Consider the following 25,111-nt stretch of genomic DNA (forward strand, 5'->3'; position numbering starts at 1 on the left):
GCAGGAGCAGGAAAAAATGTGACCCAGATGCCAGATTAAATAATGAAAATAGGAGGAGCGCATACTTAAAGGATGACAAGGCACATAAGGGGTACACATTAATATTAGCTGAGCACCATAATGGCTGAAAGGTGAGGAGGCCAGCAAGTGGGTGAGAGATACTGTGCGCAAGCGAGAGAGCCCAGTGGCTGCACCGACAGCTAAAATATAATTCCTTCGCGGATCGTCTGTGTCATCTGAAAACCACTTGTGTACTCTGGAGGAGGAAAAGGGAAGTCATCACCAAATATAAACTCACTGAACCATCTGTGAGTTCCCTGTTCTCTGTTCTGAATGACTGGACGCTCACATTTGGCATCGCTTCTGGAAGCGGTCGGGGGATCTCCAAGGTCAGCGAAGTCATGCTGTCTCACGCCGTTGAGCCTGATGCGTACAAGCAGAGGCCAAGAGGAACCTGTTGGCAAAGAAAACACACTGGCACATATGGTACGGGGTCAGCTGGCCCGTCAGACTGTAGTGGAGAAACCATAGACATAATGAGCTGTTAAACATACTGTTAGAAAGGCTGGCAATGGTAATCAAAGATCCAAACAGACAGAGGTGGAATGTACACAGATCAGCCACAACATTAAATCCACTGACAGGAGAAGTAAATAACATTGACCATCTTGTGAGAATTCAGTGTTTTGCTGGGAAACGTTTGGACCTGGCATTCATGTGGATGTTACTTAGACATGTACCACCCATCTAGACCAGACCAGGGCACCCCCACCCCATAGCAATGACACTCCTTGATGGCAGCAGCCATCCCCAGCAGGATGCATTAAAAAAATGTCAAAAATCATGAAAAACAGCAGAAGGTGTTGACCTGGCCTCCAAATTCACTAGATCCCAAACTGATCAAGTATCTGTGGGATGATCCACAGAGCCCCCTCTCCTTAACCCAAAGAACCCAAAGGCCCCCACTAACAAGATTTTGTTGCCAGACACCACAGGACACCCTCAGAAGGCCCATGTCCATTCTCTGATGAGTCACAACGGTTTTGGAGGCACAAGGGAGACCTACACAATATTAGGAATGTTATGCCCGATCGGTGTATTTCGTTTTGTAGATTTATTCAAATGCTGTACCTGAGTTCTTGCACTTGTTATGACTTGACTGAGAAAACCAATTGTTCCAGTTTACTGCTCTTCTCTTTATTAATATTTAACCTTTAACCTCATGATCTCACCGTCTCACACTTTCCCTTTCACACGTACTTAAACCTTCATTGGTCTTACAATGAACACTGGCAAAATTCAGTTTTCTGCAACTTTGTACTTCTGCTTCACTACATTTCAGTTTCTGTTCATCTGATAAAAGAAATCGTCCCGTTTCAGACGACGTAGACCAAACTTCCCCGACGGTTTCACTGAAATAAGTACAACATGGCGACATTTCACAAAAAGCAAAGATTAGACAAATGTCCAAAGAAACAGAATTTTGTGTAGCCACATTAATCCCAGAACGGGACACCTAAAAAGGAAACCACTGAACTAAACTCTAAAGTACCCCCAAATAAATTAACCAGTTAGTAAAATGCTTTATATTGATTCACTGGTATTTGAACCACATTTAGATGATTGTGTTTTTAATTATGTAGCAGTTGGAATATGGGTGTTTTATTTGTTATGGCGTATAATGGATTATAATGAGTTCATTTAGGTAAAGGTACTTCTTGGCAACTGCTACTGAATTAATTACTTAAGAGCAGTTTTGTTAGGGTCAGTCAAGCATCTGTTTGGATGACGAAAGCCAAACCTGTTGTCATTTCTCCTGTGTTCCCAGAGGGAGGTCATTCCCTGAGGCACACTTACCAAATCTCAACAGTCTGAATTTAATTTGGCTCGTCTCGACATATTTGATCGATAAGCGATATGTTTCTTTAACAGCACAGGACAAATACAACAAAAAAGACACCTGAGCTCCATCCCTTATCAACAAAGAACACTTTTATTTATTCCACTTCTTAATTATTTCTTCTTTTTTTTTGGTCAAACATTAGATGTGAGGTGGAGGAAAGTGCTCTCAGTAGGAGAGGTGATGGTGCACGGGGCGGCAGGCAGGGGGCAGCAGAGGAGAGGAGAGATGTGGTTACTGGCAAGGAAGAAGGAAATGAAACAATGGAATGATTTACAGAGGAGAAAAATAAAGAGTTTGTTTTATGGTAATTCTTCAGTAAATCGTCAACTTATCACAACACATAGATACCAACGAGATGACTGAGTTCACTTCTAATCTTGCTTTCAAACAGACTACTCTGTCATTTCTAGTTGTATCATTTTAAAGGTATATATTGTACAGCAGGGCCTGATACAGTTTCATGCTAAACAAAAACTACTAATCTGAGAATACAAATAATTTTGGCCAATAACCACTAATACATCATGTGTGTTTTAAACTGGAAAAATTCCATTATTGTGATTTCTGGAATCTTTTTTGCCACCCAAACCTGACAAATGACAACCTCTCCACTCCTTTCGTCCTCCGTCTTCCCCCATGCCCCCATCGGGAGCTGTCAGCAAAGTTAAATTTACTCGTCTCGCACGCGTTCATGCCGCGAAACCTCCCACATATATATTTACACGCACGTTCTCTCGCACACGAGTGCTTTTACAAAAGGGTCGAGCACCGTCCAGAGCTCTCTCGCACACACAGTGATTCAGTTAGTGACGGCTGAAAAAAACAGAAAACACAATGTCCAGTGAAGGCAACGTGTACACGCATACTGGGCATTGTTCGCATTCTCACGCAGGAGTACAAAGGCATGGGCAGAATTTCAAACAAAAAAAAAAATGTACACACACACACTCGTAAAGTGCACATATGGAAGAGAAGCTCGGAGGGATGAGGACAGTGTGTAAGGCAAACATGGAAGGATGCGGAGTATTTGATGAAAGCGTTTTTCTGAAGCTGATGTGGTTTGTATCACTTTGAGGGGAAAACTGCAGCAGGAAATTAAAACTTAAGGGCGTAAAGCAAACATCATCCACACACGCACACCACGTACCCCCAGAATTTATTGGAAACTCTTCATGTAAAGGAAATAATAATGATTTGACTGCAGCTTCCTGTGCTGTGGCATTGCTTGTTTGTCCTACCTCAATCATCCCTCGCACTAAAAGGCAATCCAGGTGAATAAAAATAATATTTCCATTGTAAGGTCAACAGCATGTCCCACAAAAAAACAACAACAAAAAAATCAAGTCACCAAAGTAAAACAGAATAAAGCACACGTTGGTCAAGGACTGACTAGCTGAGGCAGAATAGAAATAATAATAATAATAATAATAAGGACGAACAGAACAAGACACAAAAGCAGCAGTTGTAACAAGAGAGGCACAAAAATAAAGGTGTGACGGTGACAAGAGAGGAAAAGAAAAAAAAAAAACGCAGTCAGCTAGAATGGCCTCCGACATAAACCCCCTTCCCCCTCTTTCTAGAACAATCAGCTGGCAGCCCCCCTCCCCTCCCCTTCACAAGGGGCACCTCTCTGTGTCCACTTTTGGCACAGACGGACCTCGACACATGTTGCGGGGGAACGGGGAGGCCCGGCCAGTGATTTGGCGCCACCTATTGTCAGACACGGCGAACTGCCACTCGGACAGAGCTAATGGAACGGGATGGAACGGGACGCACGCTCCGGTCGCAGCGGGAAGTCAAAAGCTGCTGTAGGTAGGAAGGAACGACTGCTTCTTCCCTCCCTTCGTTCTGTCTTGACCGTTCTGTACGATAAGCGGCAAAAGAAAGGTAGCACACGTGTCGGTACAAGGCAGAGCAGAGCAAGCATCAATCGTGACAATCTTCCTGGAGGATTTACCCCCGAATAAATACGAGAAAAGAAAAGTGTAAACAACTTGGATGAACGTCATAGTGGTGTCATGCATGTCATCTGGAAGGCTGTGCTACTTCAGTGGTGGGGTGACCCGCTGCCCTGGCTGGAGAGGTGTGAGGGTGTAGGCGTGGTGATGAGGCCATGAGCTCCTTCTACTCGACTTTAACGCCCATCTTCTCTGTGTTAAGTAGGTAGAGGCTGTCGTCTATCAGGAAACTGGAGGGACAACGAAGTAGGGGTCATTCAGCATCAGGTATCTAGCTTTTTAATCAGTTCTTAATCAACATTTGTGGCCAAAGCATCTTTTGCTCTTTTGAGACTCTTTGTCGAGCATGCAGGACCGACCTGTAGAAAAGGAAGTGCACTGGGACGGTGCTGAGGTGCCAAACGGCGTGAGCGTCTAGGACCCAGAGCATCGGGGGGAAGTCCAGCAGCTCCAGCAGGGCCAGGCCGTGGAGCAGCAGCACCACCAGGCCGCACTTCCACCAGTAGGGCAGGGTCCGCCGGTTCTGCCAGCACCAACACAACCACCACAGGAGGTTCACCATGCCTGCGGAGACGCCAACGAAAAAGCCAGGCAGAGAAAGGTAAAACAAAGATCCGTGAAGGGCACGGTGCTTTGCCAAGGCGCCAGATCAGGGTAATCCCATCAGATGAGATTTGGTGAACTAAAGGACCGAAGTAATGATAGAGTGTAAGGATGAAATTAGGCGATTAGAGAAAGAACTAGAAAAAAAGCTACTGTCAAAAAGAAATTATATCAGCTCAGATGTTAAATAGAATTAAATGCTCTACTTAAAATCCACTGAGGCGCTGATATTGTGAAAAATGTGAAATAATCTCCAGTTTATCCAGGATAAAAATTCAGATTTAAGATAATTAACTCAAAACACTATAGACCTATAAGAAGCACACACACAAAAAACACACTTGGGGACAGTGTGGAGCCATTACATCCAATCTAACATGAGCATCAATGTGCCCTCGCTGTACCGATTGTGGCGTTCGCGGCCATGTTGTAGCCGTAGTCGAAGCTGACGAAGGTCAAGTAGGACACGTGCGAGGTAAAGGCCAAGATGAGCAGGGCTCCCACCATGCTGGACACCCCCGGTCGCCTCAGACCCAACGTTCTGGCAAAGAGACGAGGGGGGGGGAGAGGACAGCGTGAGCAGATATAACAGAAAGTGTTTTAACATGTTTTAACTCTAAAACATTTTTATTTATTTTTTTTTGTTTAATATGTTATATTCTCAAGGTTTTCTGACACCATCTCTGGCTTCAGATGAATATTTGATCCTTTTTATTGTAAATAAGGAAACAGCAGACAGAAATTTGAACCAGAAGGATTTATTATTAGCTCTGAATGATTTTAGATTTCCTGTGACAATAATTTAAACTCGTGTTTTAGAGCTTACCTGACACAGCAAAGGTAGATCGAGTACAGAATCACCGCTGTTGCACAGAAATAGTCCATTTTCTGAAAGAGAAGCAGAGATAATTAAAAAAAAACACACACTTTACAGACATGATAATACCGCACACAGCTTGAGGTTTGCCTGTAATGGCATTAGGATGTTGGTGATTCGCTAAGCTCATTAGCAACTAGAAACAAGAGTGCACTCATCTCGGCGGGCGGTCCGGAAAGATATTTTAGCAGTTACGTGCACGCAACATACAATAAAGACGCACGTTACCACTGCATCACCTGCACTGTCGCGTAAACAGCATCAGTCAGCTGCTGCCAGCGAACAAGCAGACTGAACAGAGGTGTTTGTCAGGAGCGAGCGGATCAAGATGAGTGAGAAACATAAGAGACAGTTTCCAGTTTGATTCAGTTTGATGGAGAAGATGGACAAGTTATATTTTTACACTGCTTTTTTCTGCTGTCAAGTGGACAAAGGTTGTTTTATTATTAGTATCTAGGCACTTAACAACCATTACCTCAGTGAGATAGGTGTCCCGGGTGTGAAACACTGTGGACCAGAACCAGGCATTGAGAGATACCTGAGCAAACCAAGCACACGGGATCTTGTTAAAGAGGCAAGGTAACTCTTTATTGTGACGGGAGCAGATTCTTATTCCTTTTAACTCACCAGAGAGAAGGCGTTGATGGTGTGGTACATGGGGCTCTGGCGCGGCACCGTGCTGCGATAGCGCAGCAGCATGAGAAGGCAAGCCAGGCCGTTAAGCAGAGAGGCCAGAGCAGACGCCGGCTCCTCGAAACACAGGAAGCGCGCGAACGGCCACTGGGAGAAATGAAATACATCACACATACAATTAGAAGTTGTTTTTTTTTAAAAAACCCTGAAGTGTCCAGAACATTTTAGTCAAAAGCATACACATACACCGATCAGCCACAACATTAAAACCACTGACAGGAGAAGGAAATAACATTGACCATCTTGTGACAACGAAATGTTCTGCTGGGAAACTTTTGGGACCAGGTGGGTGGTACATGGGTACATGGACCCAGACAGGTATCACCCACCTAGACCAGACCAGGCACCCCCACCCCATGGCAATGACACTCCTTGATGGCAGCAGACATCCTGACACAGACACACACACAAACACAGTTTAGGAACAACTAAAAAAAACCTAGATCCCAAACTGATCAGGTATCTGTGGGATGATCCACAGAGGCCCCTCCCCTCAACCCACAGGACCCAAAGGCCCCCCACTAACAACATCCTGTTGCCAGACACCACAGGACACCATCAAGAGGCCCATGTCCATTCTCTGATGAGTCACAACTGTTTTGAAAGCACAAGGACAGAACTACACAATATTAGGAAAGTGGTCATAGTGTTATGCCTGATCAGCGCTGAATAAATTCACTGGCACGGATTCTGTGACAGGAGAACAAACCTTGCCGTGGAACTGTGGGATCCGGTACCCCTCGGCCTGGTAAAGACCCACGGTGGTCCACATGCACTGATAGCGACAGTCATCCCTGCACGTCCAACCTGGGATAGAAAAACAAAGAGAACGGACTGAGGGCCAGCGCAGGTCAAAGGGTCACACTCAGTAACCCTTAGGAGCTACCTAATATAGACGACTTTAATTATCAACCATTTACATTCAAACTAAATTAGACATTCGAAGCTTTATGCAGTAATTAAATGTACTAATTATTGTGAGCGGCAGCCCTAAACATGTTCCCCATGTATTCACAGGTTGAGATGCCATCTTGTCGTGTTATTAAATCTTATTCTGACAAACCACACAACCGGTCAGGCCAGAAAAACTGGCTTTCCACTGGCAGTTACAAGTTAAGAAACAATGGCACATGTAAGATGGGGAAATATAAAAAGTCACACTGCAGTCATGACACAGAGAGAGGAGACAGCAGGAAGCAGCTGGACGCATGTTTAAACATACAGTGGCTGTTAGCTAACACAGCATGGATGTACTGCTCCTGACTACAGTGGATATAAAAACTGTGGGGAAGTCCACTGCTAGCTAGCTAAGTTAGCTAAACTCACCTGCTGCTGACAACCACTCACCTGTCAGCGCCATGTACTGCGGCTGGGTGGACTCAAAGCCCCGTAGCCGAGCTCCGGTGCAGTTTGTCCGGACACACTGCTTCACGCAGTCTCGGTAAACCGGCTCCTTGTCGCCTTGAGAGGACTGCACGGCGGTCAGCGACATCAGGAGCAGGACGGCGGTGGCCAGAGCGGGGAGTCTGACAGATGTGGAGCGGGGTAATAACACCGAGGCCATGGTGGCGGCGGCGGTGGTGGTGGTGGTGGTGGTGGCGGGTCTCGGACCGGCAGGACTCACAAAGGCACGGCGGGACGACAGCGGCATGAAGCCAGCGCTCCACACTACCACGGGGCCATTCCCAGTTTGTGGTGACAAACCGGGCCTGAAGTGCTTTACAGTTACAGTTACAGTACCGGGCGCCCACTGCTCCCCTGGCCTCTGATCGGGGTCAAGTTTCACACGCGCGCGGAGCTTCCTGTCGCCATTTTCAAAATAAAACTACGTCTGCGGAAGATTTTTAATTTGAGAGCCAGGACACCAAACTACGTCTATCATGCCATTTCTGACTCAAAGCTAGGTGTGATATTTCCACATAGAGCCCGGTTTTGTGGGCTTACTTACCTGTCACATTCAGTCTCCTAAATTGGCTGCTTTTATTCTGAAGGCTGGAGTTTTGTCACGGTTAGCTTTACATCCGGTCCATAATATGTAGCCATACGTCACTATGTCATGTGATATACTGATCTTATGAGTTCTAAGAAGTATATATTAAACATAATAATAATAATAATAATAATAATTTGCAATTTACTTGCAATTTACTGACCAACTCTATTTGCCAAACACTGCAAAAACCACTGCTTCTAGCATTCTTAATGCTAATAGCAGGGATATATGTAGGTAATGTAGTGTGTGTAACTTTGGCAAAGTAGTGCTCCTCAAACCATGATAATCTTCAAATGACCAGAGCAGGTTTGATTTGTAGTCATGTTTATGTATGGTTCAGTAGGGGTCAGTATAGGACTTCTCAGACATTGTCTTTCCATTATTTTGTCCTGAACATTTAGAGCCATATTGGTAAATTATCTGAGAAATGTCTTTGTTTTCTAATCATACAGAGACTTTATAGTTCAGTAGTTGTGACCAGAGCCTCATCCGAGCCTTGATGGTGCTTCACCATATGCATATGACAGGGCGCAGTCAGTGCTCTACAGGGCTGTGTGCAGTCAACCAGCAGTGCCTTCACCCATGCCCCCACTTAAACCAGCAGACGCAGTGTCGTACGAAAGATAGTGGATTTTATTTGTACTTCTTTATTTGTTACAGTGGAGACACAGACACAACAACAGGAGAGAAACGGCAGTGAGCGGGAGGAGGGCGAAGAGTCAAAAACAAAGACGCTTTACTTTTGTTTACCCCTTCCCCTCCTCCCCCTCACCATCTGTCACCATCTCTTTCTCTATTTACAAGATTCAAATTAAATAAAATATCTTTCCTCTTATCACTGCGGCCTTTCCTTTCATACCTGTGTGCAGGAGGGTGAGAGACTCATTAAAAAGAGAGGGGTAGGCAAACTATTATAGTACAGTACTCCCGCTCCTTCATCGTGGACTCCTCTCCGACACAAATCCATTAAACACTCTGTGTCGGGTGGAGGCTAACAGACCGCCAGGGTCAGACTGCTCACTTGTTTCAAGCAAGTGACTGTGCATGCACCACAGCACCCAAGACATTTTGACCAACCACTGTATACACTGGACTGCATATGCATACACACAATATGTAGGCATGATGCACGCACTGTTGGCCTCAACACAGAAAGACAGAATGATTGATGGGGGAAAAGCGGGAGGAAGAAGAGGCAGGGACAGAGATAGAGAGAGAGTTTCTGTGTCACAAGATTATTTTTATTGAAAATAATCCCATGTTCCCCTGTTGGTACTCACACACAAACACCCCCACAGCCTTCCGTCCTCTCACTGAGCATCCCCATGAAGGAGACAAGTCTTTTCGCACTGAGCTGGGCGAGCGGAAAGAGGGGGCCAGGGCGCGAGTGTGTGCGAGGGAGCCATCGCGTTGGAGAGGGGGGAGTGAGTAGACGGTGGGACGAGTATGGGTTTGAACGGAGGTCTTGACAGAGGATTTAGAGGATTTACTCCTCCTCCTTCTCCTCTCCGTGTGTGATGACGTAGCAGATGTTCTTGTAGTCCACATTGCCAGCCACATCAGGGGGGAAAGCAGCCCACAGGTTGGTCATCTGCAGAGGAGGGATTAAGGTTATGCGTCAAAACAGGGAACATGAGAGGGCAGCCACTGAATGAGAACGCGAAGGCTGATCAGCTCACCTCCTCAGCGGTGAACCTGTCGCACTGGGTGGTCAGGAGCTCCTCAAGGCTGGAGAGGGAAAAGGAGATTGTCTAGCTCAATATCTTGGCACAAAGATCTAAGGGTGCAATGATGGAAGAGAAGTTAAAAATAAAAGCCCTCACAATTCCTTCTTGATGGAGCCAGTGGCCTCAGGGTCCAGGACCTTGAAAGCGCTCACGATGACGTCCTCGGGATCAGCACCTAAGAGGAGAAGAAGGCCAGTTAGTCTCGGATGTAAAGAATAATAACAGTAAAAGAAAAATGGGACAAGGGAGGAACAAGTGATCCAAGTTTAAGTGTCAACGCACCCTTCAGCTTCTCGCCGAACATGGTCAGGAAGACGGTGAAGTTGATGGGGCCGCTGGCTTCCTTCACCATGGCCTCCAGCTCCTCATTCTTCACATTCAGTTGGCCCATGGTGGCCAGCACGTCCCTGAGATCGTCCTTGCTGATGATGCCATCTCTGTTCTGGTCGATGATTGTGAAAGCCTAGCGGAGACAGGTTGGTAAGAAAGGAGCGATTAGTCGGGGAATATAAAAAGAAAAAAAAAAAGTGCGCTATCTTCGTCAGAGAGAGCTGCAGAGCAGATGACATTCAGAAGCCCTTGATCCCTCATACATCAACGACGAGTAATTAAAACAGCGGAAACACAGATTCTCACATTTCTCACAAGTCTTTATCATAAGACTTGTTAATCATCATTATTTGCGCGGACAGTCCGCCAAAGTCAACGTGTAAATGTGGAGCCGTTATCCACCTCTCTTTCCACATAGCGGGGCGTAGCACACGGCGAAACTAAAGATGGCATCGCAAACCTTTTGGGACTTGGCAGCTGGTCGGCCACTTGTCTTTCTAAGGTGTTAAAAGGGTTTCGGAATGTGAGACAAGCCCCTTGCGACATTTAAGGAGAGGGTATTGATTACAGCTGTCGTCCTTTTGCCTTGTGACTAAATCTTCTGACCCTGACACCAATGTTCTTTCACCTTCTGAGGCCCCTTAAGGGCCAGAGAGGCTACTGTAGTCATGTTATACTCCTGTATGCTTCATTTCTAGCTTTGTATTGAAGGAAAACTTCAGGAACTATTAGTTTTTTGTGTAATCTCCCAGTAACAGCATTCATTTCTTAATTGAACAAAACAGTACGTCAAATATGACAAAAAAAATCTTTCTTGTGGTTTAAGGTTAACATGAAAATTTGCCTCTTTTTTTCACCTCCATCATTTTTAAAGTTGAGGTTTATCAAACATTTTCTTATTCTTTTGACTTTGAGCCCCTCTTTCTCGCTTTGATTAATATTACTGGACACCAGCTGTTGGGCTGCATTCCAATGGAGTCACAGCGCGAGTGTCTCCGAGGAGAATTACTGAGATAGCACAGGGGAGAGGTAACTGCTGTCACGGGAAGAGCTGAGATTTACTGTCCCGTCCTGCTGACGAGGACATTTTTGATGTCACGCAGCCTTAACCTATGTTTCGGAGGCTTTCTCGCGTTACCCCCGAGGTCAAGCGACACGAGAAGACATCAACGTATACGGAGGACCTCAGATCTTACGACTAGAAAACTTCACTTTTGGGAAGTGCGTGAGATGTGGTGAAGAAAATGTTACCTCCTTGTACTCCTGGATCTGGCTCTGCTCAAACATGGAGAACACATTGGAGGATCCACCCTCACCCTGCTGCTGCCTCCTCTTGGCCTTCTTGGGTGCCTGAGAAATGATAAAAAAAAAAAGGTAAATACACATCAAACACACAGCAGGTAATCTGAACACACAGACCGTGGCTTATTAGAGAAAAGTCCCTATTAGAGCTGATAGAAACTGGTGGTTTCAGTTAAACGTACATCTGCACTGATCCTTTCATCTTTCAAAATAAAAGTCTCTTTTGAATCAATGAACCCCAGAGAGATTGAATTTATTATGATTCAGATTTATGCCAAACTTTAGCTCAAGCCAGCTTGTAAAAGTTAACACCTGGTCCCAGTCCAGAGCTGGGAGTCTTAAGAGACTACTGCAATTCTACATCATGGGATGTCGGTAATCCAAGATAGCCACCGTATCAGTGATGCGCTCAAGATCATCAGTTTAGAGACACGGACATCTCAGATCCTAGACACTGTTCTCCCAAGGAATGTGTCCAAACTCACCATCTCTCAAGTCTGTGGGGTTGTTGTTGTTGGTCAAGAAGAGAAGCCTACGCCAAGCCGATGGGACTGACATGTAAGTATTGGACCCTAGGGGCCTTATATACTAGCCCACGGGGGGCTAACTTTAGCCACACCATCAGGTTTGGCAGGAAAACAGAGCTGAGGGAAAGTGAGAGAAAGAGGGAGGAGCGAGGAGGCGGCAGAACGGATCGGCTTACCGATGCTCCAAAATAGGCCGCAAGAGTCTTGGAATGAGGTGAATTCAATGCCAACACACAAGCATGACTTTGGTGTCATCTGTGGACTAATATGGCCAAAAGGACTGACAGGACATGCTTCGGGACAACTGAACAGCACCCCATTTGCCTTTTTTCTCTTCTTGACATGAGTCTTTGTTGTGGCTATTTCTGTTCTGTCCTTTATACTCCACCATTACAGAACAAAGCTCAGCATACGATGACCGGCTATTGCTGCTCGGCTCCTTTAATACCGAAACAGATGGGACAGTTATCCCGCAGTCAGTGCTTTCCATTAATTATCAGTCTGGAGCGGCTCAGCGTGCCAGCATGTATTCCCAGTTAACATATCCTGAAGTCATCACCTGTCTAGATGATAGGTTTAGTCTGAGGTTTGTGCCCACTACCAGATCAGTAATGACCATCTGGGTTTATAAACAGTCATGAAACTTGAAAACGGTTGGCCGATGGGCATTGGTCCGGCTCCAGGAGCGACACGCGACTACTAGGCCTCTGGAAACAGTGATCATGCATCAGTGAGAAATGCAAACAGTCGTTTGATACTGACGCCGATAAAATAAGCCGAGCTTTATGCTACAAACAAGAACCAGCCAATCATTGCTGCCATGATGATTTGTGCACAGCAGTTTAAATATTGGCAGGCACCAAGAATTGCGCTTAACATTAACCCATTGCAGAGAAGCACATGCTTCACTTCTGTCTTTGAACGCCTTCTTTCGTGATAACTAGTCACATGTGTGATGGAAAACAGCAATTGATGATTAGACTAAATGTGCAGTTGTGGATGCACTAATTTAGGTTGCCCCTGCAGGGTCCCAGTATAGTTGCTTTAGATCAGGAGGACACTGACCCGCCCACTAGACTCCATATATGAGCTCCATAGGCTGCCATCAATCACACCACCGTACAGCTAAGGTATCTATTGGGTTCCAGCCCCGGCGGGAACTGATACTGTGTCTTCGCTCACTTGTAAACTTTGTTAACTCTTTCGTGCAGCAGCAAAATGTGACCTGTTTTCTCCTTGGGGAGGGGGGGAATCAATGTTTTTGGGACCGTTTGTTTTCTACTTTATTGATTTAAATTTGTCTGAGATCAGTTCGCTGACAAACGGAAGCACGGGGGGATGATTTTCAGCGAATAAAGGAAGGGTTGAATCTATGTAGAGAAGTCAACGAGCGGAAGACGAGCAGCCCTGCGCTTGAAGGTGAAAAGAGAGAGAGAGAGAGAGAGAGAGAGAGAGAGAGAGAGAGAGAGAGAGAGAGAGAGAGAGAGAGAGAGAGGGAGGGAGAGAGAGAGAAAGACCAAGCACAGTTAAAGACCGTATAAACAAGGCAGCTGTACAGACTGAAATAGCTCTGCTGCCCCCCACCATTCTCTTTCTCAGCCATTTTGACTCTCTTCTAAAATTCACCAGACTTCGCCCTTCTTGGCCTGCCTTGCCCCCATCCCCCCCCCCCCCCCGCCACCCAATACAACTGCCAGTCCTTTTTTTAACCCGCAGTCACTGGTCTGCTTTAAAGACAAAGAGGTTTGGAAGTTCAATTCACTTCGATATATACGAACACGGGGCACACTTAGGCATCAATAACACTTGATTAATGATTAACAGGGCCTGGTGTGACTTCGGGGTGGCACAGTAGTGAGGTGATTAGCACTGATGCCTCACAGCGAGAAGGTCCCGGGTTTGAATCCATGGGCCATACTGGGCCTTTCCGTGTGAAGTTTGCATGTTCTCCCTGTGTCTGCGTGGGTTCTATCCGGGTACTCCGGCTTCCTCCCACCATCCAAAGACATGCTCATTAGGTTAACTGGTGATTCTAAATTGGCCGTAGTTGTGAATGTGAGTATGAATGGTTGTCTGTCTCTCTGTGTTAGCCCTGCGATAGACTGGCGACCTGTCCAGGGTGTACCCCGCCTCTTGCCCGGTGACAGCTGGGATAGGCTCCAGCACCCCCGCGACCCTTCACAGGACAAGCAGTTACAGAAGATGAATGAATGTATGAATGGTGGCGACTTCACCTGCTACCAAGGTGCATGGAGGAGGAAAAGAAATTGTAGGAACCACTTAGACTACAATATACTACAATTGCTGGTGGAGTCTTAATCGTTCTGGCCAAGAAAGCTGGTAAGTGCTAACACTCTGGTGTAGTTATTTTTGACAACTCCTGATCATCATTCAAAATTACTATCAAGAACATTTCTGTGTCATTTAGGTAGCTTTTTAGGTTTTAGGTTTTTGTTTCCCTTTCGTTGAGGATCAGTAATGATATCAACTCATTAGTAACACTCTATCAACTATAATTAAAGTGTAGGGACTACATTTGCAATTCATATCTTTGGTGTGACCCAATAAAATGCCCCATTAAGAAATCACTTGCCTGTAAATGAAGACCAAAGCCAGTAGACCATGATATATCATTTATTGATTAATCTATGGCACGATAGGTACAAAAAAAAAAAAAAGAATTCAGTATGCTCAACAAATATATATCTTAAGAATCTCTTTTCTAATATATATATTTACATTGTGACTATGCAATAAAACCATCTGACTGAAATTCAAATGACTTATCCAAAATCTATTAAGTTTTCTTGCTGAACAACGCCCCCGTCGTGTCCTCTCCTTGACCAATCAGCAATCAGTTCCCTCACTTCCTTCCCGAAATCTTCGTGCATTTTAGAAAAATCCTCCACGGTGCTCAAACTGAACGCTGACCACTCCTCATAGGGCAACGCGTTTGCGCTCTTCTTGGGCCGGAGCTTGGGCGACTTCCTGCCCGCCGCCTTGGACGACGCGGCCGGAGTCGGGACCAGGACGCCGGAGCTCGGACGGGCTCCTGCTCCCATCGCTGTCGCCGGGTAAGAAGAGAGAGTTGAAGAGCGCGCGGTCGGAAAGCCAACAGCATAGTCCACCTCGGCTGTGTAGAAGTTCGGCATGGTGAAAGTTTTGCCTGGTTCACCGGAGGAAGCTAATGCATCTGAGGAGAAAGCAGAGAAACGGATTTAATCAGACAGAGACGGTACAATAACAGAAAGCTGCTTACGTTGCATGCGTTTGGTGAATTATTTTCATTGGTCCATTGAGTTGCTGAAGGACACAGGAGGAGCCCCTGATCAAAACATAAATCAAACAATCAATGTCTGACCAACCACTCTGGCTGTAGAGCACTTAGACGGTCTTATTCTCTAAACAGTTCAAATAATTTTAGATTTAATAAAGACAAAACGACAATATTTGCACAGTTAAATGCAAATCAGTGTTTAACTTTGTTCTCAAACTACCCACAAGGGGGCCTGATCACTCAGCAGTTCTTGTAGAGTGTAATGACAGAGCTACCTACAAGGAAAACTGAAGTTTTAGAGTAAACATCATAAAACTGAAGTAAATAAATGCACCAAAACCAACCTACGTGTCTAAATCAAAGCTTTCCTCATCAAGGAGGAGCTGATTCATCCCTTTCATTTGTTGTAGTTTATACTGTTGAGAGTTAAACTGGACTTATTCACTTTACAGTGTGTTGGAATTAGAGCTCAAACAATAGGTCCATTAATGGATTAGTTTACTGACGTGAGATTACTCAGGAACTATTTAGAATCCAATAATCGTTTTAGTAGCTTCCAAAGCAGAAATGACAAACATGCTGCACCCAGCAATTCAAATATAAGGGTTGGAGGCTTTATACTGGTAGTCAGTCATACTGCGAGCGTGGGAAATTATAAATGCTGTAATAGTATTTTCTTTTTTTGTATTTTAGTGTGTAATCAGTTTTCCTTAGAACAAAAATACATACAGATGTGAAAAGATATTTAAGTTACGTGACTATATATATATATATATATATATATATATATATATACTGTATATAAGGAAACTCAAAATAAAACCAAAAGTAAACATGAACAGCCATGGTTCAGAATCCACTGTAGTAGAAGGATGTATAAAGCTGGTACCACCATAGCTGGTAGTTCATATGTTGGTACGTCACTTAAACAACTTCCAGCGTGTTGTCAACCAACCATTACTTCCAGTTTTTACCAAAAAAATGTTCCTCTCAGTCTCAGTTGACAAGTCATTTCCTCCATAGTACACATCTCTCATAGAACTTCTAGCCATTGCTCTAAATACGGGGGTTCCTTCTCATACAATTTTCTTGTTACCTTGTCATCAATAATATTTTAGTCCTTGTCAGTAACATAATCATTTACATATCCTTGACACATTACCAAAGAATTTGTGTATGATTTGATTCTTTGTTCCCACCAATGTGGATATTGTGAATTAGATTGTTTACTCCTTGTTTTAGATGAAATACAACATCTAGTTAGGTTCTTCCATCCAAACTCCCTCCATGTTTGTACAAAATATAGTTGCAGTCCTGAATTCTAGTCATCATAACCACAAAGTGTCCTCCAAAACAGTCCATATACTGATAATTAGCTCTGCTTGGACAAACTGATGAGGCTGTTTTAGCTCAAGCTGATTTTATGAGATTATGTTGTATGCCCTGTACCACTGTGCCCATGGTATCTGATGCCGAGGCTGGAAACAGTGATGCAACGCCTCTCACAGCTGCTTTCCAGAACAAAGGTTGCTCTCTTCCCTCTCACAGAGAGAGAGAGAAAAAAAAATCCTTTCTGTCTCTCACCTCTGTACTTCTTCTCCATCTCCAGCACTAGCAGCGCCAGGTAGTTGTGGTTGGCCGACAGCAGGGCTTTAATCCAGGTCTCTTGACTGGCCTCGTCCTCCGCGGCAAACTTGTACGTGCGAAGGCCCGGCTCGCTCCACACCAGAGAGAAGGCGAACTGCTCCTCGGACTCGCACAGCTGGACGGTGCAGCCCTCCAAAACAATGAGCCCAATCAAGTCCCGGTCGCTCGGCCGGTCCTTGTAGAAGAGGAGGTTTCCCTTCAGCACGCACCAGCGCTTCTGATAGGAAGTCTTTATTTCACCCTGTGTGACAGTTTCGACATTTGTGGTTTACTGAGTCATTTACTGAGTTTCTTACGCAGATGGCCTGGTGAAATAAGCAGCTTACTGCGAGGTTAAATGTGACACAGAGCACCAAGCACTGAAGCAGACTTTATTATTTGTTTAGCTGTTCCAATGTGCTTAGAAATTCATGATAATTCATAATTTGACAAGTTCGATGTTATGTCAGCTCTACAGATGATTCATGCATTTAATGTACTATTGTAATGTTTTTTTTTCCTTGTAAAGCACATTGCAGGTTTTACATCCAAGGAACAGGAACTTTTAGTCCGAGGTACTTTTAGCCCTAAGAACTTTAAGTCCTAGGAACTTTTAGGTTTCAGGAACTTTTAGTGCCAGAAACTTCAGGGTGCTTTTACACATCATTTCTGAGCATGACTTTACAGAAATCTGCTCTACTCCATTTCCTCAGTTGGCAGTAATGACTATACAACAATGATTGCATAAAGTGTGCTGCTGTTGATCGTTTATTGCATTTCAAACAGGGGTCAGTGATAGATAGGACATCGGGAAGTGTAAGCTATTGAGTTTTATTGTTACTGTGCAGATTGGCTGTGAGATTTGCTGCCCGCTATTCATTATCTCACGAGTTTACATTTTCGATAAGGGCTCATGAGTTGGGACGTGTTTGCAAATGTTTTCAAAAGTGTCAGAGATGGATGACACCTCTGTACAGTAGTGTAATTTCTTAAGTTGTAACAACAAGATGTCTGAACGAAATGTTGCCCAGTGGATTCATTCTTTTACAGTGCCTTTGCATTTCTACATGAGGTTCCACAGTTGTTAGCTTGCTAGCCTTGGTTGCTTCTAGACACACAGTTGCTTAGCAGCAGTGTTGCCACCGACTAACAAGTGATATTGCCATTAAAACAGCAGACGTTTTGTGACACAACCACAGGGCACTGAGGCAACCAGAAATTTTCAGTTTTCTTCAAGCCGCACCCATAAAGTTCCTGTACTTCTGCAGGTACTCAGGTGGGAGTTCCTGTGCTCAGGTGGGAGTTCTTGTAGTCCCACCCGAGCCGAAACCTTTTGGAGGGTAGTGTAATTTCCCTGGAACTCACTCTAAACAGTGGCTCCTGCTCTGGAAACACACACCTCAAAAGGTTCCTATAGTTCCTGCCGAAATTTCATGTGGTGAAAATGTGGCTTTTGTTTTGCAAACCACCATTACTTGGATAATGTTTCAAAAACATTTAAAAAAAGAAAAGAAAAAACATACCTACAACCAAAACCTACTTCAATGCTAGCTACTACATTTAACTGGTTACCTTCTTGTACAGGTACCCTTCTTTGTCCACAGGTGAGTTGCAATTTTCAAAATAGGTGACAATCTTTTCATGAATCTTCATTTCAACATCTCAGGCTGCTCGGAACAGAATCTGCCAACACACACACACACACACAAAAGATCGACAAAAAAAAACTTTTAGCCTCCTTCCTTATTTATTGCTGAGTATGTTTGTGAAATGGAGAAGTAATATTGACAACGTTATCGAGGCCCGATCTCGTTAAGTGTCGCTACAAGGAAGTACTCCCCCATCTCGAAGTTAATAGTTACAAAACAGATAAAACTCTGTTCTACAACAAGAAATGACGCTGTTCAGAGCATTTTGCTAGAGTGAGGCCAAACGAATCGCCGTTAAATAACCCGTCAACTGCTTTTAAGGCGATTGCGTCTGTTTGTTCCTCTTCCCGAAATACTTACTCAATATCAGTTTCCATTTGTTTGATGCCAAGTTCGATTTGAGCAACTGGGAGGTTAGGTCATTTCTCACATCCCCATGGTTCGCGTTTACTCACCTTTCTGCAGTGTGCTAATGTTGCTGTTTCCTCCACGGGAGTGTGTTTGTTACTAGTCGCTTCCTGGTAAGGTGGTAGGTGAGGGCAGCTCCACGTCGTCAGCAGCACAAACCTGGACAAACAACTTGATCTAGCTTTGGGCTAAATAAAAGTGTTCCGGGTTTTAAAGTTTTACTATAAACCTTTTTTTTTTTTTAATTATTTATAAAAAAAAAAATAATTCTGATGCGCATGCTTGAAAGTTTGGCATTACTTTATATTGTTATTTGTGGTGCTGTCTAGCAGTTTTGTACGTTTATTTTATTTATTAAAATGCTGTAACTTAAAATAATAAAATAAAATAATTTAATATAATATAAAAAAGATTTTTTAATTTAATTTAATTATAAAATTTAGGCATAAATACTTAAATAAATGCAAAAATAATAGCCTATGGAACCAAATGCTAATATTATATTTTCCTCTTAGGTCTGGTGCTTATGTTCAACAGTATCTACTACCTTGAGCATTTTTAAATACAACTTATCAGAAGATCTGTGCTTTCTCAAATGCAAGTCTTTTTAGTTTCTGTCCGTGGTTATATTGAGGTGACCTGCGTTACTCTGTGCAAAACTCTGACATCTAGTGTGCAACTGGGTGCACATGATAAACCCTGACTCAAGTGGGCGTGAGGTGATTTATTCAAACTTCAACAAGCCAGTCTGGGTGGAGAACGGTTTGCTTAAAATGCCACTCACCGAGCCGCGTGCGACGGTGATAAATTAATTTATTCCTCCTCTATTTAAACTTGCAGTAAACGTGTTCAACAAAACAGGAAGCGTCTGATCAGTCTGTAAAACCGGGTATTTTTAATGACAGTCATGCTTTTCAGATTTTCAAAAAGGTTCAGTCATTACATTCTGTGACCAAAGGAGGTGTTACACTATATAACACAGTCACCATATGCTGTTTAACTTGCTTTTCAGATCAAATGCTTATGCAATATAAATGTGCAAAGACCAAAATGAACTAGCAGAGATGCACAATTATGGCTCATGTAAAGCATGAAATGTAGTAATCGAAAGGTTTCCTCTCCCACTAGCAACTATATGAGGTCACCCAACTCTATAAAGACTAAGCCATGTACAAATCAGGGAATAAAAGTGCCATTTCCCTATTTCAACAAGTGCAAAACAGCCAAAATAAAAGGGAAGGATATGTCAGTCAAGCATATCATACACTCCAAAGATGTCATCTAATCAGTTTCGTCAGTAAATGTCCACACAGCGTTGTTTTATTTTATTCGTTTTTTTAAAAAAGACCCTAAGTATGGTTGAGACATAGTTTCTCTTAGTCCTACTAGGACTGTGTATAATGTCTTGTCCAGGTTACATCTACCTGGTGAATCCTGCCTGTAGCATATACTTATCTCAAAATTATTTAACAATGCTATCCTTCCAACATTTGCCAATGAGTCATCGCTTATTTATTAAACACTCTTCATTCTTAGCCTAAAGCCAAAAATCCTGATTCACAGATTATGTAACTTGCTGCGCTAATTTAACTGATTTACACTTAATTTATTACAAAAATCACGGCTGTTGCTCCCCCCACGCTTGCTGTAAATGCAACGTCTCTCCAATGTGGATCCTCTGGTGTCTTTTGAGATTCTCCCCTCGACTGAAGCTCTTGCCACACTGGTTGCAGTAGTACGGTTTCTCCCCCGTGTGGACCCTCTTGTGTTTTTTCAGGTCTCCCGCCTGACTGAAACGCCTCCCGCACTGTATGCAGCCGTACGGCTTCTCTCCTGTGTGACAGCGCTGGTGGATTCTTAAGTTCCCGACCCTGCTGAATGTTTTTCCACATATAACACACAGGTGCAGGTCATCTCTCCTGAGGTGCTCCATCCTGATCTGCCTCCCTTCAAAAGCAGCCCTGTTGGTTTTCGCAAACCCGTGCCTCCTGTTTATGCTGTGATTTGAATGCACGAAGACAAGTCCGTATGGTTCCTCGCCAGTATGTGACCTTTGGGTCTCAAAAGAGGGGTGTCGAGAAGAGTTGCAGCTCAAATCCACGCACCCAGTATATTGTTCTTGAGTAGACGACTGCTCTGATGTTGTACAGTCTGTTGGCTCCGATTCTCTTTTGATTGCATCCAGGTGAACCCCAAACTGGGTGCTGGGGAAAGAGTCATTTGTCGAGACTGGACTGGTGCCCTTGTGTGCATTGTGCGATGTGTTGGAAGTCACTGCATCCTCAGTGTTGTGTGTCACCTCCTCTGGTTGTGCTTCGCAGTGTTCTGTTGACGTTTGTAACTGAGAATCACTGTGGCTCTCCTGTTCTTTGGACTTCTGCTTCAGGTTTTGCTGTAAGAGGATGACCTCTGAGTGTTTCGTGTCCTCTTCTTCTTCTTCTTCTCCAGGCAGTGACTCACTTGTAGGTAGGGCAGCTGTGACGATGAGAAAAACCAATGAGACACTTACACCAGTATGGATATGACGCATCATCTAAAATGATAAATGACAATTACAACTCAACACACGCAAGCTTTCTTTGGGTATCCTGTCCTGGAGCTCCTGCAGTCTTCTCTTCAGACTCTCATTCTCCCGCTGCGTTCTCGCCGTTTTCTCCTGATACTCCGACACCGTCTCCTTCACCACCTCCAGGACCTCCTGCACGGCGTCAGTCAGTAGTTTGGCCACGCGGGCGTTCAAGCGCTCAAGTTTAGACATCCTGAAATGAGAGGCCGCTTAGGATTAGAAGTGACTACCTGCTTACATTACATAATAACTAATAATAGATAGTGCAAAATGTTACTAGTTACATAGTCCTTGGCAGAATGACCCACAAAAAGATCTGATATTACATAATATTTTATAGTAAATGTCACGGCAACATGAAGAAGAAAGAAAACACTTAGCAGGAATATGTTCCCACTATTGGCCATACTACTGTGGGCTAAAAATAACTATAAAAATGTAATAAAAATGCAGCTTCCCACTTTATACTGATTTTGGGTGACCTTTAAAATACTTTACATAAATACACTGGTCTCAGCTTTTGATAGTATAAACCTTTTTCTGTAATAACAGGTTAATTATAAATACATTTGCTGTCATTTCATCAATTTAATTGTAATAGGACTGTACTTTAAATACAATAAAATATATCTTAAGTTACAGACACAGGTAAGCACTTCCCTTGATAATTTTATCTTATACAAATAAAATATATTTCATGTAAGAGTGGAATCAAGTTTTAAAGTGCAGTAGTACCTGTTAGCTAGCCGAGACGTTAGCTTCTTTAATGTCACTGTAACGTAGAGGGCTAATGCTAGCTACATTAGCTAACTCTATATGTTATTGTTTTCCATTTAAACATCCCAGAGGTCCGGTAAACGGGGCGTGTGGTTGCCGTGTAAGCAAAACAACTGCTTTAGATGGGTTTTATCCAGACTAAATAGTCAGAACTATGAGAACAATATCACAGAGCACCGCTGGGCTAAAAGAGCAACAACAATAATCCGTAACTCCCGGAAGCAGAACACGAACCGCATCCGCAGGTAAGAGTTGTTTCAAAATAAAAGCCTGGGTTTAATACAGTTACGTTAGTGATTGGCGTTAACTTTGAGTTGATGACTTGCGCCTTCTAGCGATTTACTTCTGTTACACGAAATCGGCTTCACATCCTTAACGTGGGGATGATAAAATAAAATAAATAATAAAAATAAAATGTTACACACAAATCGATAGCAATTACGTCATGCTTTATTTGTAGTAAAAGTAAACAAAGCAACATAATTTAAACAAGAAAAACATATTCTGAGATTAAATTAATTATTTCTAATGGAATATTCATACCAAGCTTACGAGAGAACACAGGTTTTTTTGGTGGTTGTTGACTGAATGAGAAAGGCACGCACAGCTTCATCAAACACCTCATTCAGTCCCTCCTGGCTGATTGAAGCACACTCAAGATATTTAACAGCCTTAATTTGTTCAGCCATTGCAGTTCCCTGCTGCTCTGTGACCGGGGTCTGATTCTGCTCCTTCAGTTTCTCCAGGACGTCCTGATCGCTTCGCAGGTCACTCTTAGTTCCCACAAGGAGAATGGGCACATCGGGGCAATGGTGTTTAATCTCTGGTTTCCATTTTCGCTTGACGTTCTCAAAGGATGCCGGGCTAGCAATGGAGAAGCAGACGATGAAGACATTGACTTGGACATAGCAGAGCAGACGGAAATGTTCATAGTCCTCCCTGCCGGCAGAGTCCCATAGAGAAAGGCCGACTTGCTGGCCGTCTACACTGACCTGTGTACTGTATGTGCCAAAGAAACATGGTATGTAGTCCTTCGGAAAGACTTTATTGATGTAGGTGTGAAGAAGGTAAGTCTTTCCAACTCCACTGTCTCCAACAACCACACACTTCACATTCTGCATTATGTCAGTTTCACCTCAAGAAATGCTGAAACACAAGCAAAATGTTTCACATTAGGCAAAAGGAACATTTCATCATGTCTTAGGGCATAATGTGAACCCAAAGACATGATGCTTCGATGTCCACTAGAGATTACAAGATTGGACAACAATTTTTTTGATATGATTCAATTTAATAATTGTGATTTTCCAATGTTAAGTTGAAGAAAACCTTAGATGCGCAAATGCCATATTGTAGTCACAGTTGTGCAATAACAATTAACAATCAATCAATTACCCCTCCTAGGGCCATATTTCCAGATTTTTTATTGACTTGTCGAAGTGCTTCCAAAAAAAGTCACCAGCAATCATTTGAAATCAGATGTCAGATCTTTAACTTGGAACAAAGTCGACTGTGTAGTTCACTGCACATAGGTTTACCTCATTCATTTTATTACTTATGTACACTTTCCATGGATGCACTAACATGGACTGTGTGAGAGCTCAGAACAATCCATATAAACATTGAATGATCAATACTTAAAGTGCAGTAAAATAAACATAATGTAAAGCCTCCCAGAACCCCCACAAAACAAGTTATAAAGAAGCTGGCTTTCAAAATGTTATCCACCAGTAAGCAGAGAAGAACAAGGAGATCCAGCTTCAGGAACTCTGCTACAGTTTTTTCCCCCCAAGTGTGAATAGTCACATATTATAATGCACTAATATAAAATCTTACTGCAGCTGTAACAGTGCAATCTCTACAACTTGTCTTTTACTTATGCTTTAGTGATTTACACAAGAGAAAGGAAAACCACAAGTACAAGAGGGTTCAGCTGTTTTTACCCTATGATCGTAGCAAACATACTTTGAAGAGAATACGTGTAAAACTTGAACTTACCTCTCAGACCTGAGTGTTGTGGTGGAGTGTCTCAGAGGTTGCCTGGGTGAAAATGTACAAAATGTGAGAAGGAAGTGACAAATCCGGTTAGGTAAGCAGGGCATACTTTAAACCAGGGTTTCAAGTGTTTAAAACAAGTCACACCTTGTTAGGAAGCTACCGGTAGTTGCTACAGCTGAGAAATCCCTCCAAAGTGTTGGGAAATATGTTTCATCATCACTCTTTCTGAAAAGTGACGTGTTGAGGCGTTACACTGTTACTGACCTCTTCTGACAAGGCAGAGGGCTGTTAACTGTTCAAAGATAAATATGGCACAAGAGCTGGAATTTGATTTCTTTTATTAACTTCTGTCATCTTAACAATTTTTTTCGAAAGAGGGCTCCAGTAAACCTCCATTAATGATACAAATACGGGACTGAACTTCAACATTGAGTTACTATTGTGTAGTTTAGAAACTGGCAGCTTTTTCAGTACTCCTTTTTCTGTGCTGTGTTTCGTAGAGTTGCCTGTAAGTCACATAGATGTGATTCAAGTTGGAACCCATACCAAAAGCTTCAAATCTGTCTGAGTTTCAGACATCTCAAAGCCTAATTACATATTAATGTGTACTGATTAATGATTTTGTGCATTGAGAGGTTCCACTGAGATTTGAACTCAGATCGCTGGATTCAGAGTCCAGAGTGCTAACCATTACACCATGGAACCACATGACAGATGGAAGAGCAGGTGCCTGATGGTCATGTGGTCTAAAATAGAAAACAAGATACAGGAGAATGAAGAAAAGCTGCGGGCCGCAGCAAAGGTCATGGTCCTGAAAGAGAGGGAGGCTTGGCAGAGCGACAGACAGCAACATTTGGACGAGATCAAAAGTCTGAAGAAGAAGCTGTTTGCCATCAA

The 25,111-nt window shown here is 43.5% G+C and overlaps 4 protein-coding genes across 8 annotated transcripts; all 4 read right to left on the minus strand.

Moving 5' to 3' along the window:
• Nucleotides 1–1,972: 1,972 nt before the first annotated feature.
• On the minus strand, nt 1,973–7,800 carry pgap3 (post-GPI attachment to proteins phospholipase 3). The gene is made up of 8 exons (XM_084567460.1): nt 7,382–7,800; nt 6,744–6,841; nt 5,969–6,121; nt 5,817–5,879; nt 5,291–5,352; nt 4,869–5,005; nt 4,221–4,425; nt 1,973–4,091 (listed from the first exon to the last, which is right to left on the minus strand). Exons 1-8 carry the CDS (start codon nt 7,683–7,685, stop codon nt 4,028–4,030), a joined length of 1,086 nt encoding a protein of 361 aa, XP_084423586.1. The 5' UTR covers nt 7,686–7,800; the 3' UTR covers nt 1,973–4,027.
• A 1,074-nt stretch (nt 7,801–8,874) lies between these two features.
• Nucleotides 8,875–19,050, minus strand: LOC311504104 (myosin regulatory light chain 2, skeletal muscle). Of its 4 annotated transcripts, XM_084567083.1 has the most exons (7): nt 18,826–18,993; nt 18,389–18,499; nt 11,336–11,434; nt 10,037–10,217; nt 9,851–9,929; nt 9,707–9,755; nt 8,875–9,618 (listed from the first exon to the last, which is right to left on the minus strand). In XM_084567083.1, the coding sequence occupies exons 2-7, from the start codon at nt 18,467–18,469 to the stop codon at nt 9,514–9,516; spliced, it is 594 nt and encodes a 197-aa protein (XP_084423209.1). In that variant the 5' UTR covers nt 18,470–18,499; nt 18,826–18,993; the 3' UTR covers nt 8,875–9,513. The 4 variants fall into 4 exon arrangements, with proteins under 4 accessions (XP_084423209.1, XP_084423210.1, XP_084423207.1 ...); XM_084567084.1 differs by lacking the exons at nt 18,389–18,499; nt 18,826–18,993 and adding an exon at nt 11,872–11,912; XM_084567081.1 differs by lacking the exons at nt 8,875–9,618; nt 9,707–9,755; nt 9,851–9,929; nt 10,037–10,217; nt 11,336–11,434 and adding exons at nt 14,530–15,106; nt 16,775–17,078 and having other exon boundaries at nt 18,921–19,050.
• A 431-nt stretch (nt 19,051–19,481) lies between these two features.
• On the minus strand, nt 19,482–22,382 carry LOC311504912 (uncharacterized protein). Of its 2 annotated transcripts, XM_084568252.1 has the most exons (3): nt 22,175–22,382; nt 21,442–21,632; nt 19,482–21,348 (listed from the first exon to the last, which is right to left on the minus strand). In XM_084568252.1, exons 2-3 carry the CDS (start codon nt 21,629–21,631, stop codon nt 20,492–20,494), a joined length of 1,047 nt encoding a protein of 348 aa, XP_084424378.1. In that variant the 5' UTR covers nt 21,632; nt 22,175–22,382; the 3' UTR covers nt 19,482–20,491. The 2 variants fall into 2 exon arrangements, with proteins under 2 accessions (XP_084424378.1, XP_084424379.1); XM_084568253.1 differs by lacking the exon at nt 22,175–22,382 and having other exon boundaries at nt 21,442–21,940.
• A 77-nt stretch (nt 22,383–22,459) lies between these two features.
• On the minus strand, nt 22,460–23,524 carry LOC311504913 (rho-related GTP-binding protein RhoG-like). Its single transcript, XM_084568254.1, has one exon. The coding sequence runs from the start codon at nt 23,335–23,337 to the stop codon at nt 22,765–22,767; it is 573 nt and encodes a 190-aa protein (XP_084424380.1). The 5' UTR covers nt 23,338–23,524; the 3' UTR covers nt 22,460–22,764.
• Nucleotides 23,525–25,111: the final 1,587 nt, after the last annotated feature.

Source organism: Chelon labrosus (genome assembly GCF_963514085.1).
Source record: "Chelon labrosus genome assembly, chromosome: 19".
NCBI lineage: Eukaryota > Metazoa > Chordata > Actinopteri > Mugiliformes > Mugilidae > Chelon > Chelon labrosus.

Excerpts from the sequence above, each read along its gene's own strand:
- pgap3 (XM_084567460.1), bottom strand. The coding sequence starts at position 7,685 with ATGCCGCTGTCGTCCCGCCGTGCCTTTGTGAGTCCTGCCGGTCCGAGA. Across the intron at positions 5,353-5,816 it reads GGGACACCTATCTCACTGAG|AAAATGGACTATTTCTGTGC; the intron begins GTAATGGTTGTT and ends CTTCTCTTTCAG. Across the intron at positions 4,426-4,868 it reads GGCCGCGAACGCCACAATCG|GCATGGTGAACCTCCTGTGG; the intron begins GTACAGCGAGGG and ends GCGTCTCCGCAG.
- LOC311504104 (XM_084567081.1), bottom strand. The coding sequence starts at position 18,469 with ATGAAGATTCATGAAAAGATTGTCACCTATTTTGAAAATTGCAACTCA. Across the intron at positions 17,079-18,388 it reads AAGGGTACCTGTACAAGAAG|GGTGAAATAAAGACTTCCTA; the intron begins GTAACCAGTTAA and ends ACTGTCACACAG. Across the intron at positions 15,107-16,774 it reads GATGGAGAAGAAGTACAGAG|ATGCATTAGCTTCCTCCGGT; the intron begins GTGAGAGACAGA and ends CTTTCTCCTCAG.
- LOC311504912 (XM_084568252.1), bottom strand. The coding sequence starts at position 21,631 with ATGTCTAAACTTGAGCGCTTGAACGCCCGCGTGGCCAAACTACTGACT. Across the intron at positions 21,349-21,441 it reads GATACCCAAAGAAAGCTTGC|CTGCCCTACCTACAAGTGAG; the intron begins GTGTGTTGAGTT and ends TCATCGTCACAG.
- LOC311504913 (XM_084568254.1), bottom strand. The coding sequence starts at position 23,337 with ATGCAGAATGTGAAGTGTGTGGTTGTTGGAGACAGTGGAGTTGGAAAG.